Source organism: Sminthopsis crassicaudata, chromosome 3 (assembly GCF_048593235.1).
Source record: "Sminthopsis crassicaudata isolate SCR6 chromosome 3, ASM4859323v1, whole genome shotgun sequence".
In the NCBI taxonomy this organism is placed as follows: Eukaryota; Metazoa; Chordata; class Mammalia; order Dasyuromorphia; family Dasyuridae; genus Sminthopsis; species Sminthopsis crassicaudata.
Window position 1 is genome coordinate 211146689 of NC_133619.1, and position 14157 is coordinate 211160845.

The window sequence follows — 14157 nt, forward strand, 5'->3', positions numbered from 1 at the left end:
TGGAACTGAACCTGCTAATTAATATCTCCAAGTATACTTGTACATACATTAGTGTTAATATAAACATATATATGTTTGCATGTGTGTACTTCTAGCACACAGAGACATATACACATGTATTCTCACACACACACACACACACACACACACACACACACACACACACACACACACACTGATACTGTTACCTGGGGTTGACATCTTCCTCATCCTCCATTTTTCCTGATCTTTCTGACTGATCTGAGACCTCAAGCCTTGTGCTGCTTAGCTAACTAATGGAAAAGTACCTCTGGGGTCACATCTCTCCTGAGACTCTTGGGAGCTGTCACAAGCCATTTAAAGGACTGCTTCTTCCTTCCTCTCTTTTAGACCTAAATTATTTTGCCTGTCATTGATTGACCCAAGTCCCAGCTCAAGACTCATTTGATTATTGTTTGGGCTCTTTTGGCTCTGGGTGAGAGTTAAATAGCAATTGTTTCTTTTTTGTCCAGAAACCCTGAGGATCTTCCCTTCCTAGATGGATTTTTTTCATTTATCTATCTATCTATTTATTTATTTTTTACTAGGTAAAATTCTCTATTCTCTGTCTCTTTTCTTACCTAGCTTTAATCATTGAATGGGAGTTGCCTCAACGAAGCGTATTAAAGATCTTAGCTTAAAAAGGCCAAGGTCTCTCACTGTATGCAGGGCCATCTTCTTTCATCCTGATTGATCTATATCTTGTTACTGGGCCCAAAGGGTTTTGAAGGAGAAAATGAGGCTGATGATTTTGAGTAGGCCTCCCTCATTTAAATCCAACTCACTTGCAAATTATGACATCACCTTCCCAATATCATCAAAAAAAGGACAAATAACACAATACCTTTTTTCCCCACTTCTATACTATTTAGTAACCATATTAGGATATATAGGTTCTATGCATATAGTCTGTTTTTCATTTATAGAAAGCTTATCACAAAACATTTAGAATGCAATTACAGCTAAATATAGGAAATAGTTTTAATAGGATCATCGGTGTTTTGTTTTGTTTTTTTCTATTCATGTTAAGAGGAAAATCATTAATTCCTCTTTTATCACTTTCAGTTCACCCCAAGATGAACTTTATATCATACAGAAAAAGGAGTAGGTCACTAAATGGATATTTAGAAGTTCAATAATTTTATAAAGTGTGATTTGGCCTTTTTACCAACAAAGGTCAGAAAACTCTATGCCTTAGGCTGTCTTCCTGAGGTTTTGTGACATAGAACATTCATCACCTGGTAGGTGATTTTTCTTTTAATGAACTTTTTCAAATTTAACCAGTCTGGTCAGTGGTCAACAGACATAATCTGTGCCTGGACCATATTCAAACTATTACTACTAGCTATTACATGCAAGCTTATTAATAAAACATTTTAGGAACATCGTAGGCTCTAGAAGTATACTGGTTTCTTTTTTTGGACACTTGTATATAATTGCCCATTGGTATCATGCATATATAACAATATTTGTAAGAAGTGAATGATCTAATTATTGCTACTTAATCGTTCCAGTCTTTTCTGACTCTTTATGACCCCATTTTGGGGTTTTCTTGGAAAAGATACTGTAGAAGTTTATCATTTTTTCTCCAGCTCCTTTTATAGATGAGGAAACTGAGGCAAACAGAGTTGAGTGACTGGCCCAAGATCACATAGCTAGTGAGTGTCTGAGGCTGGATTTCAACTCATCAAGATGAGTATGATTCCAAGCTTATTGCTCTATTCACTGTATTACTTAGTTGTCCAGATAATCTAATATATAGACAGTGTTTACTTTATATTTTCCATAGACCTCTGTGTAAAGTGATTTTTACATAACCTGAATTTGCTGCTGGATGTGGGGAAGGGCTTTGAAGGCAGGCACACAAAGAGAAACTGTCAGGACAGGGATAGAAAGGCAAGAGCAGGAACAGGATCGACTGTGTAAGAGCCTGGCTGGAACTGGAAGGAAGAACATGCTGGGCCAAACATGGACACAAATAGGAGAGGATATGTAGCACACAGGGCCAGGGACAGACACTGAGTACTGCAAACTCATGAAAGAAAGGTACAGTAGGACTAAACACATGGGCAGGTAGGTGGATGGGGCAAAGGTCTCCTCTCTTGGTGCCAGAGATCTTTTTTTTTTTTTTTTCCCCCAGGTTTTCACTTTTTACTCACTTTTAACCAAAAGAAAGTTCAAAAACAAAAACAAAAACCAGAATTCTCACATTTACAAAACAATAGATTGTGCCTATACTTGCTTAGAAAATACAGTAACAGCTTAGTTATAAACACTCAGGAAATCATTTTAAGACTAATAATAACTTAGACCCAGCATATGTGAAATTCAAGAAATATCTACCTGTTTTCTCTTTTTTATTATGACTTTTTATTGACAGTACATATGTATGGCTAATTTTTTACATTATCCCCTGCACTCACTTTTATTCCAACTTTTTCTTTCCATCCCTCCACCCTCTCCCCTAGAGATGGCAGGCAGTCTTATACATGTTAAATATATTATAGTATATTCTAGATACAATATAGTGTGCAAAACCAAACAGTTCTCTTGTTGCACAAGAAGAAATGGATTCAGAAGGTAAAAATAACCTGAAAAGAAAAGCAAAAATGCAAACAGTTCACACTCATTTCCCAGTGTTCCTTCTCTGGGTGTAGCTGATTCTCTCCATCATTGATCAATTGGAACTGAATTAGATCTTCTCTTTGTTGAAGATATCCACTTCCATCAGAATACATCCTCATACAGTATTGTTGTTGAAGTGTATAATGATCTCCTGGTTCTGCTCATTTCACTCAGCATAAGTTCATCTAAGTCTCTCTAAGCTTGTCTGTATTCATATTGCTGGTAATTTCTTACAGAACAATAATATTCCATAATATTCATATACCACAATTTACCCAACCATTTTCCAATTGATGGACATCCAAGTAATTTCCAGTTTCTAGCCACCATAAAAAGGGCTGCCACAACCATCCAGTGCCAGAGATCTTAAGCAAAGCCTCCAATTACATGGTGTTTGCATCCATTCTTCTAATTTCACAAAGAGGGTTTTTTAAGTGAGTAGAGGAGAGACTTTGAAGTGCTGAGCCAAGAGGCCAAGAGATAAAAGCAGAGTACTATACATTAAGATTAGCATATTTGTTTAGAGGGGGGATTTTTTTTTTTGAAATGTTGATTTCTTTAAGAATTTTTTATGTAAAGCAGAGCTTGCATAAAGCAAATTTATATAAAAAAATTGTCTGTACCTTGAAAATACTGACTTTGGGGGGAAGATTAATGTTGATTCAAATTTTTTCATACTATTATTTGTAATTATAAAACACTGGAAGTAGCCCAATCATCAAATAATGCAATTTGTTAAATAAATTCAAGTACACTGATGTAATGAAATATTATGATTCCATTAAGATAAAAATAATCTGAAAATATTTTTATGAAATAATGCAATTCTAAAAAATCAGGACCAGAAAATTAACTTTTATGATTCTTACCCTCTTCTTAATACTCTCCCTCCAAAATTACCTGTATTTATTGTATTTTACTTTGTATAGGTGAGGGCAGAACTTTTATTTTTATCACTGTATCCCTAACACTTGATACAGAGTGAGCATTTAATAAATATTTGTGAATTGATGAATTGACTTCTGAAAATGTAAGAGGAAAAATGAACAGGAATAACTAGCCTGGTAATCTTGATTAAGATTGAAGAAAAGTTTGAAAGGATAGCATTTCACCATAAATAAATGAAACAAGTAGAGGATATGACCTGATACATAGTAGGTAGTTAATAAGTGCTGATTGCTTAAGTAATTGATTGATATGATCCTATTTTTGATTTGTTTGTTTTTTTCCAGAATGTTGTGAAACTGATGAGGGGTCTCCTTCAATGTATGATGAGACAGGTAATTGGAAAACTCATATATATTTGTTTTTATAAGTCATTTTAGTTTGAATTTCATATTGTTATTAGTAGAAGCTGAAATTTTCTGAAACTGAATTTTTCTTTGGCTCTTCACAGTATCTTATTTTTTTTAAAACAATTTGTTATAGTAAAGTAAAAAAGTGGATTTTTAAAAACCATGTTATAGTTTATTTTTTGTTTAAAAACATCATTTCCAAAACAACTAAGAAAATACAGTAGCTGCTTGCTAAGTGCTATGATTATATGGAAGTAATTTCTTTTAATTTGAAGTCAAATTTTTGTTGTTGTTTTAACTCAAGCCTTTGGTATATCTTTTACCCTGTACTAATGTTTTAAGGTAGAGTCTCAAACAAGAAACTTTAATATTTGATAGACAACACTTCTGAGTAAGTGCTGATTCACATAAGGGAAGTGATTCCTGCTCATCTGTTAAAATGTATTTTCTGTATACCAGCAAATATAATTTTCTTTCATTCAACAAACATTTTATTCAGCATAAGAAAACCTGGCATACTGGGTGGAGGACTGACTTTACAATCAGGAAGACTTGAGTTCAAATTCTACTTTTGACACATGCTAGATGTGTAACCATGGCCAAGTTCCTTAACTTCTCCATGCCTTAGAAAAATTCCCATTCAGAACCAATGAAAAGTGTTTTCATGTCAAGAAGTTCTGTGAAATCATAAATCTGGACTCTACCGCAGTTCAACTCCCAGAAGTCAATATATAAGACCATTCCTGCCCTCAAAGAACTTAATATTTAGGTATAAAAAAAAGTTGATTGTATTATTTTCACTTATGAATTTAGCGTAAGAAGCTAAAATGCTTTAAACTTTGTTCATAGAAAATATAATATTCAGTCAGATACAACTACATTCTAATAGATAGACTGCTAAGGGTAGAATCAATAACTACAGGCTTCCATCCCTGCTTCTGATACTTTGTTGTAGGTGAGGTGAGAGTGAATAACTTTGAGCTACATTTTATCTTTCTTAGGTGGATAAAGTTGAGAAGTTTAAGAATACTCAGAGCACCAAGGACAGCTTGCATGCCAAATATAATACTGCTACCTGTGGCACTGTGGTTGGTGATGATCAGTGGGGACATTTACAAGTTGATGCTACTTCCTTATTTTTATTATTTCTAGCACAGATGACTGCTTCAGGTAAGTAAAGCTTATAGAATTATACATGCAGCAGAAACACAAATGATAAATTAACTGAATTGGGACTTGTTGAACTATGTAATGTTCTTGTTTAGTTTTCTGAGGTCTTTCAGTAATCACCACAAGAGTAGCCAGGTGTTGAAGTTCAAATCCTTTATTATCTCCTTCACAATCTAGTTTCCTTGGGCTAGCTTTCTTAGAGGCCTTCTGGAGTCTTGGTTTCAGTGGAGAAGCTAAGGTGGCACCACATCAGTGTGAGATGAAGTGAATGAATCTGGCTCTGAGTCCCCAAGCTTGTGCTTCAGCTTCCAGCCACCACAAAAGTGGATGATTAATTGAATCTATCTCTCCTTGGCTCCAAGAGCTTGAGCTTCCTCCTCCAGTCCGATTGTCTTCTCTGGCTCTGACTCTGGCTGAGTTTGTCCCAGCTTATATGCTCTCTTATAATTACATTACCATATGTGTGAATCTTGTAGAACTATATTGAATACTAAGTACATGTACTGAACTAGAGAACTATTAATCACCATGTTAAAGTAGATAACAATTATCTTTATCAATTCCACTGAGTTAGCACCTTGTAAGAATCCTTGTTTAAGTACAAGAGTTCTGGCCTGTAACAAAATTGTAAAATCACAAAATTTCACGAGTCAGAAGGAAACTCCCTATCCAATTCAAAAATCCCTTCCACAGTGTCTTTGACATCTTGTAACTTGTGAAAATTTCTAATGACCTTTGTTGTTGTTCTGTCATTTTTAGTCATATGCAACTCTTTTTGAGGGGTTTTTTTGGTTTGCCATTTCCTTCTCTAGCTAATTATAAAAATCAGAAAACTGAGGCAAACAGGGTTAAGTTACTTACTCAGAGTCACTCAGCTAATAAGTATATGAGGCCAGACTTGAATTCAGGAAGATAGGTCTTCCTGATTGTCTCTTTTTTTATTTACTTTGCTACCTATCTGCCCTCTGGTGACCTAAGTATTCACTAATTTGCAATGTATTCTATTTCTAAACATTCCTCATGTTAAACTGAAGTCTGTCCCTTTGTAGCTTCTGCCCTTAATAGAAAAGCACAGAATAAATCAATTCCATACTTTGTCACCGCTTTCAGACTGAAGTTTTTCAAATCCTTCAACTATTTTTAATTTGATATAGTTCCTAGAATCCTATCCTTGCTGCATATGACTTAAGTCTCAAACTGATAAAATCTAATCTAAAGATTCTTTAGCTAATCTAAGATATTATGAGCTATATAAGATATAAATTGAGTAGGGTTCCTTTTTATATCCTTAATTCACTTGAAGTAGAGTGAAAGAATTCTGGATTTGGAATCAGAGGACCTTACTTTCAGTTCAGTCTGGTCTAGTATGATCTCAGTAAAAGTCTTTTAACCTATCTGCCCCATCTTATGTGTAAAATGATGAGATGGGATAGAGACCTGCCAGCTCCAAATCAATCATCCTATGATCTCTTGTCCCTTTAAGATCTCAAGAGAGAAGAAGATTAGCTCTCAGATAGTATATTTCCTTTTTGGACAGCCTGGTTGATTGGGAAATGTTTTTTTATATAGAACTCCAATCTGCCTCTTTGCCATTTCTACCTAGTTTTGGCCCTGAAAATAGCAAATGAAATATCTTCCTTCCTGATGCCAATCCTTCAAATACTTGAAGACATTACCTTCCTAAACTGTCTGTTTTAGACAGGGTAAACATCCCCAGTTCCTTTAATCATTCTGTGAAATGTTTCTTAATCTCCTCAGTATTCCATTTGCCTGTCTCCAGATGTATTTCATCTTATCTATGTTACTCTTTTAAAAAAAATACAGTTCCCATAGTTGTGCACAGTAGTGCAATGTGATCTTTCCAGAATAGACTGTAAGATGACATTCACTCCTTTGTTCTGAAAACAGTTCTTGTATACAATCTCAGATTGCATGGTTTGGTTTGGGATTTGGGTTTATTTGGGTGGGGGCATTTTTTTTTTTTTGGTCTAACATAGCTTTATAATGTAAAATTATCAAAGTTGAAGCTCAGTTGTTTTGAACATTACTTGTTATATAGACCAAAATTCCAACCCTGGTGTCAAACTATTGACAGATCTAGCTTATGGCTATTTTAAGATACTAGATTAATTTTACATGAGCTAAATTCAAGCCAGAACCTCACAATTTATATTTGAGTAATTGATTTTTCATTACTTAGATTCAGGATTTTATGCTATTTTGTATTAAATCTCACCTGCCTTTTGGCCTGTCAGTCCAATCATTCCATAATCATTTTGAATCTTGTATCTGTCATCCATCATATTGCCTTATCCATTTTCAGTCCCCGTCATCTGAATATTTAATAAGCAAGCCATATTTTCATCCATGTAGATATATTGCAGAGATTAAGACCAATCTTTTATTTCCATTGCAAAGAGTAATTTTTTTGTTTTGTTTTTTGTTTGTTTTTTCTTTTCTACAAATATTCTCTTTTTAAAAAAGTTTTCAATTCCAAATTTATTCTTTCCCTCCAACAAGACTGATCATTTGTTAACTGAAATAAGATGCTGTGCTTTAAAAATAGGTATCAGCATAAATGTATTGGCCATGTTCACAGCCATGGTAAACAAGGTAATGTTATGTCATCTATGGGAGGGGATGGGGGAAAGGAGTAGAAAATCTGAAACACAAGGCTATGCAAGGGTCAGTGTTGTCAAATTATTCATGTATGTTTTAAAAATAAAAAGATTTATTAAAAAAACAAAAGATAATATTAAATATATTATTACTTAGTACTTGCATCACTGGTTTCAATAAAAAAACCCATATCTTCTATATGCTTATCTTTGACAATAAAAGAGGAGCCATATACCTTAATTAGTGGAATTTTAATATATATATATCAGTTTTGGGCCTTAACACTGAATAGTATATTTCCTAATTTCATTGCAGATGCATTCAGACAAATGTGTAGAGGGCTGAAACTCTGAAAAGATGTGCTTGAATCAGATAGCAGAGCACTTAAGGCTAATTACCTATTGGATGTAAGATAATGGCTCTATATACATATATTTTGATGAGATGGTGATGTGATAGCTCTCCTCACCATTGGTGCTTGTTGAATGTTTGGTGGTGAGGTAATTGTAGGCAAGGATTGGAGGGCTGAGGGAGAGAAGTCAGGAGTCACTGGCTGTAGGACGAGGAGGAGAGAGACTGGAGACTCCAGACTCTAGAATCCAGGATACATCTTTGGCAAGCCGAGTGGCAGCTTGCCTGCCTCCTTCACTTCTCCCCCTAAAGACCAAGAACTTTGATTGATCCAGACTCTGACTGATCCTGAGGCCCTCCAGGGAACTAGCCTGGACATTATACAAATGTCAATTTAACATTAATTTATGTTAGTTTATATAGTTTTTTTTAATACATTTTGAAGAAGTTTAGTAAATAAACTGCCCTAGATAAAAAGATATGATTGTATTAAAAAATTAGAGCCTTCTAAAGTTAGAACACTCTAAAAGTAATTTAAGCTGAATGAATGTATCCCTTATTTTTAAATAGAACAAGTCTGGTAAGATTATTTTTCCATTTTTATAAAGTATTATTTAATAAAGCTACCTGATTAAACTTCTTGACTTAGCCTGTAATCTCATTGCTACTTTAAATTTTGAAATCTTTTAGGCTGCTTATTGGACAAATCTTGTGTTTGATATCCATAGACCATGAAACTCATTCTAGAACTAGGGCTACCTTTTGTGATTGAACTTGCCAATCACCAATAGAGACTTGAATAGACAATTGAAGTCATTGTAACATTTTATGAACTTTTTTTTTTTTTTTTTTTTTGCAAAAGGATGTAGTTTTATTTCAAAGCTTCATAAATTTAAAACTAGAAGTAACCTTCATGGTCCTTAAGTCCAAACCCCTAGAGATAAGAAAACTGATGGTCAGAGTAGCTAAGTGACTACTTTAGAAGGATTTGCTCTACTTAGGCCAGATTGCCTGAAAGAGATTTTAAATCAGAAGGCATTGGATGTTTATAATAAACTAAATGATTCAGATAAGTTTTAAGAAACTCCAGTGCATTTTAGATAGTTTTGAGAGAAATGAAAATAAGGATAAAATCACCCCCAAATGCACTTGTTAACCACCTGCTACATGCCAGGCACTAAAGTAGCCTTCCAGATCTAAGTGACATAAATGGTTCTACTCTTCCTAAGTTTATTCTTCATCCTTTCTGTGATTTCCAGTCATTAGATTCCTCTCTGTTCCTCCACTCTGTCACCTCTGTTCTGAGCCCATATTCCTATTTTGTAGTCTTCATCTTATTAGGTAATCAGTTAACTGTATGTTGTCTTCTAACCTTGATTCCTTACCCCATAATCTTTTTTTTTTTTTTTAATTCAAACCTACCTAGGGTGGAGAACCCTAGATCATCACTACCATCTGTGTTCTCTGTTCCTACTCTAGAATTTATGAACATATCTGAGGGAGTTGTAAAACTTTATCTTTAAAGTCACATTATCTGATTTCAGTCAGACCGTTCTGCTTAAGTGGTAGTTCTGCTGTTTTACTCAGATTGTCTTCATGTAGAAATTCTAAAGCTTTTTTTTTTCTCCACAGGCCTCCTGTACTACTTTGTCTCTTTGCTCCCCCTTCCTTTATAGATCTCTCCTTGTATTTATCAAGAAAACAGAAACTACCTTTCCCAGCCCTTTTTCTTGTTAACAATTTTCCCTTCTTTCTACTCTGTTTTCCAGATAAACTTGAGTTACTAGCCATTTCCTAAACTCAACAGTCTCCTCTCTTGCATTTCTTTTAGGTGTAACCTATACTTGGCACCTTTTATCATTTCATTCTTTCAGAATCTTGATCATCTTTTAAAGTTTTAGGTGCTGCTTCTTCAACTAAACTTTTTCTCATTCTGTCACTTGTTAATGTTATATTTCTACTCAGATTTTCTTGCATCATACCTGCTCCTTTAGGGTCCTTGAGATAGCGGACCATTTTGTCATTTTTCTTTTTGCATTCCTGACAGAATAGTATCTTCTACATGGCAGGCATTTGGTAAATGTGGGCTCAGTTGAATTGTACCCATCAAATATCTTTCTTTTTAATAATGCCACTGGTATTTATTTTCTTTCTCTAGGCTTACGTATTATTTTTACCCTTGATGAGGTGGCCTTCATACAGAATCTTGTTTTCTACATTGAGGCTGCATATAAAGTCGCTGTAAGTATAAATTCTGATGATCTTTTCATTTAACCCAGTAGCAGGAATAAATTTAATTTCTTAATAAATCATGAGTTGTATAACTGTGTTCTGCCTCAGGGCAGAAAATTTCCATCCTATTTTTTTATATGCTTAAAGAAGAATTAAGAAGAAAAATGGTTTCTGCTATGTCTAAAAAGTTTAAAGACTAATAAAATTTGGAGCTGAAAAGTACTTTAAAAGTCATAGAGCTCAAAAGTCATATCTCATTTTATAGTTTCCCGCTTTATTATGTAGTCAGTCACCAACAAACACAATGTAACAATGAAAAAGAGAAGCCAAAAGGATTCTTCTTGAAGTTTTGAACTTGTATTACACCATTTAAAAAATTACATTAAATTTAACAAGATAATAAAATTGTCCTGTTTGTATTATCTTCTGTATTCCTTTTTTGTTTTCTCCATATTTTTAAATGTTTTAATTAATTTTATTTTTCTTTATATATCCATCACTAATTTTTTCCTCCCTTGCAACAAAAATTAAATTCCTATTTGTAAACAAAATAAATAAAGTCAAGAAAAACAAATGAACAAATTGTCTGAAAGTATGCCTATTTGTTTATTTGTTTAATTTCTTCCCACTCCTTTACTTTCTGCAGAGGAAACCTTCCAATTCTGACTGCATTGATTTTGCTTAATCAGAATTGTCTTTTTATCTTTATATCTGTGGTCCTATCTATATATCATGTATCTATTCAGGATATATTGTGGCATTTCTAAACCTAATTGTGGCCACATTACTTTCCAGCTTTCTTAATAACATTTATCATATTTGAGTCCTTTCTCTGTAGTTGGCTTCCTCAGGTTTATTGAGCATTGCACCAGTTTGTTTGCTTAAGGGTTCTATAAACCTAATCTACTTTCTTGATCAACTATTATGGGCCAGAACATTGTTTCAACAACAAAATACTAAGTGGAATTAAGAAGACAATAGTTATCTAGTTTAGCACAGTTCAGTATGATTGATTTAATCTTACAACAAATAATGGTTTCCTAGTGCTATAATGATTGGTTTATACTCAGTGTAGAGCATATAAGCTAGGAGCCTCAGCCAGGATTTATTCGGAGAGATTCAGAGGACAGAGAAGACAGGTGGGAGCTCAGGTTCTCAGAACCAAGGAGAGAGATAGGCCTCTAAGAAAACTAACTGGGCCCCAGGAAAGGAGACAAGACTTTGAAAGAGATAATAAAGGATTTGGACTTTAACCCCTAGCTACTCGTGTGGTGATTACTGAACTGAAACAAAGGCTTCTCCCAGAGCCCCCAGGAAAACCAAAACAGAGAACATTAAATCAATCATACTGAACCATGCTAAATGAGATAACCATTGTCTCCTCGATTCCATTTAGTACCTTATTTCAAGTTCTGGCCCATAACATCTCATGCTTTCTTTTGTTTTAGAACATAAGATGGTCTCAGGAAAATAGGGAATCAAACCAGTGGGTTTTTGAAACAGGTATACATAATATCAACATGGGAAGTATTACACATAATTACATAAATTACATAAGCACATAGTAACACAGGCTAATAGTAATGTAACAAATAACATGAATCAACATGAGGAATTATACATGCCCATAAGTCCTAGAAATAGTCCAAACCCAATCTATTATCCATTACTTTACATGTCAGGAAATCCAATGATTCCTGCAAGTTTTGAAGTCCTGCAACAGTTTCATCAACAATTTTTTATCTCAGGAAATCCAGTGATTCCTGTGGATTTTGAAGTTCTCTAACCATCTCATTATTAGCCATGTCCAGTGTCAGATGTTTCTTAGGTCTTTTCCTTTGTTTTGAGGTTTTTTCTTTTTTTCTGTCTCTCTCTGATGGGCAAGGCGAATATGGCTCGTTGGTATCCATCTGATTCCTTCTCCATCTGTAGAGATACAAGCAAACCCTCTTCCCCAAGCAGTGAACCTATCTGGTCCCTTCCTTTCACCACTTTCTGGGTCTCTCCACATCACCTGTCAATTACATTGGAGCTGCTTGCATTGGATACTGCTTTGTTGGGTTAAAAAGCCTGTATTCTCCCCAGTTGTAATCCCTTTCTGCCATCTGATTGCTTGTTGGATGATTGATAACATCAGAGTCCTGAACTTCTAAAAACTCTCTGGGTATAAACTCGGCTGCCATAATGCCCCACCTGTTTTTTGTTTGAGTTCTTGAAGCTAGGCCCTGCCTCTCATTTCCCTGGGTTAATCTATATTCTGAGGCCCAGTGGAAACTTTGGTTGCATTTTGGACATAGGGTTTTGTGTCTTATTCTCTCATTCTGTCCTCTCACTCTATCTCTGTACTTACATTGGGCTTTCAGATGCCCAATTTTTCCACATTAAAAGCATTGGCGAGTCTCTCTAGAAGTCCCTTGCCAAGAGGGACCCTGTCTTCCCATGTTCATCACAGTCTGGGTATAATAAGCACTTGTGCCCACTGTGGCACAGTGTCTTATGATCTCCTCTAAAGGAGCATCTTTGTGTAGTCCCCATATAATTCTTCTACAAACTTCATTAGCATTTTCCTTACCCAGTTATCTTATAATTCTTGTAGCTGCATTTTCTCCAATGGTTCTTGTGACAGCTGTTTGCAGACGTCCCACAAAATCCGCAAAGGGTTCATTGGAACCTTGCTCTATTTTTGTGAAGGCTTCCTCTCGATCTTTCCCTGGGAGGATGCCCCAAGCTTTCATAGCAGCACCAGCAATTTGATCATATGCTGCTATGTGGTAAATAATCTGTGCTAAATTGTCTGCATACTGACCTTTACCTTCTAGTTGGTCAAGGGTGATTTGTATATTAACTCCAATTTGCCTATTTCATTGGGCTTGCATCCTATAGAGTTCACTATACTCTGAAAGCCACAACAAGTTTGTCCAAATTCTAAACATGTCTTTGCTATAGATTTTCAATCACTAGGGGGGTTAAGATTTCATAAGCCAAATTCTCTAATATCATCTTAACATAAGATGTAGCCCCATAAAAAATGCAACCCTTTTTCAAATCTTTAATTTTTTCCCTTGACCTGAAAAGTCAAACTCTTCAATAACAGGATATGCATTTATTAAATTAGCTATATCCTGTCCTTTTTTTTTTTGCTTTAATTAATGCCTTTTGTAAGACATTATAACTTATATTATATGTTATAAGTTGCTTCATAGGTGGTACTGATTGTATCACTGCCCCTTCCCCTCCTCCTTGTCCCTCCAAAGGGTTAATTGAAGGAGGTAGGTCAGGGGATGGGGAATGCCCTAATGGCTCCTGCTGTGAAGCATCATTCTCATAATTGTACTTAATTCCATTCTTATTTGATTCTTCATCCTTTTCACCTAGTTTATCTGGATCCTTCCTCTCCTGTACTTTTCTTCTTTTTCCTTATTCTATAACTTATATAATTTCCTAAAACCAGTTGTATTAAATTATATGTATAAAGTGTTTCTTCGGAAATTGAGTCAGGCCCATTATCATTATAGTATTCACACAGTTGCTCTCCTACTAATTTCCAGTCATCTGGATTTAATTCTTTTTTCTTAGAGAACCAAGGAGATGTGTATTGTACTGTTCCTAAAAGTTCAATGAAACAATTTACAATCAAACCTTGGTTTTTTTTATAAGTTTAACCAAGCTTTCAACAAATTTTCCTTGTGATGAAGAAATTTCCTTTCATTTAAAATATTTAAAATTTGTCTCATTTTACCTGGAATACTACTTTAGCCCTTTACAAAGTTTCCTTCTTGTAGTCACCCTAATTTCTGGGTCACAGTTGGCGTTCAGATGCCAAAATGTAATGTTCTCTGTTTTGATT

At 34.8% G+C, this 14157-nt stretch overlaps 1 protein-coding gene across 3 annotated transcripts in view; it reads left to right on the plus strand.

Annotated features, from left to right (window-relative positions):
- The window catches only part of PHKA2 (phosphorylase kinase regulatory subunit alpha 2), a 103294-nt gene that overhangs the window by 19064 nt on the left and 70073 nt on the right, over nucleotides 1-14157 (plus strand). For all 3 annotated transcript variants that reach the window (XM_074299867.1, XM_074299868.1, XM_074299869.1), the window contains exons 3-5: nucleotides 3876-3923; nucleotides 4940-5108; nucleotides 10237-10319. In XM_074299867.1, the coding sequence (XP_074155968.1) occupies nucleotides 3876-3923; nucleotides 4940-5108; nucleotides 10237-10319 (300 nt within the window). The remainder of the gene's footprint in view (nucleotides 1-3875; nucleotides 3924-4939; nucleotides 5109-10236; nucleotides 10320-14157) is intronic.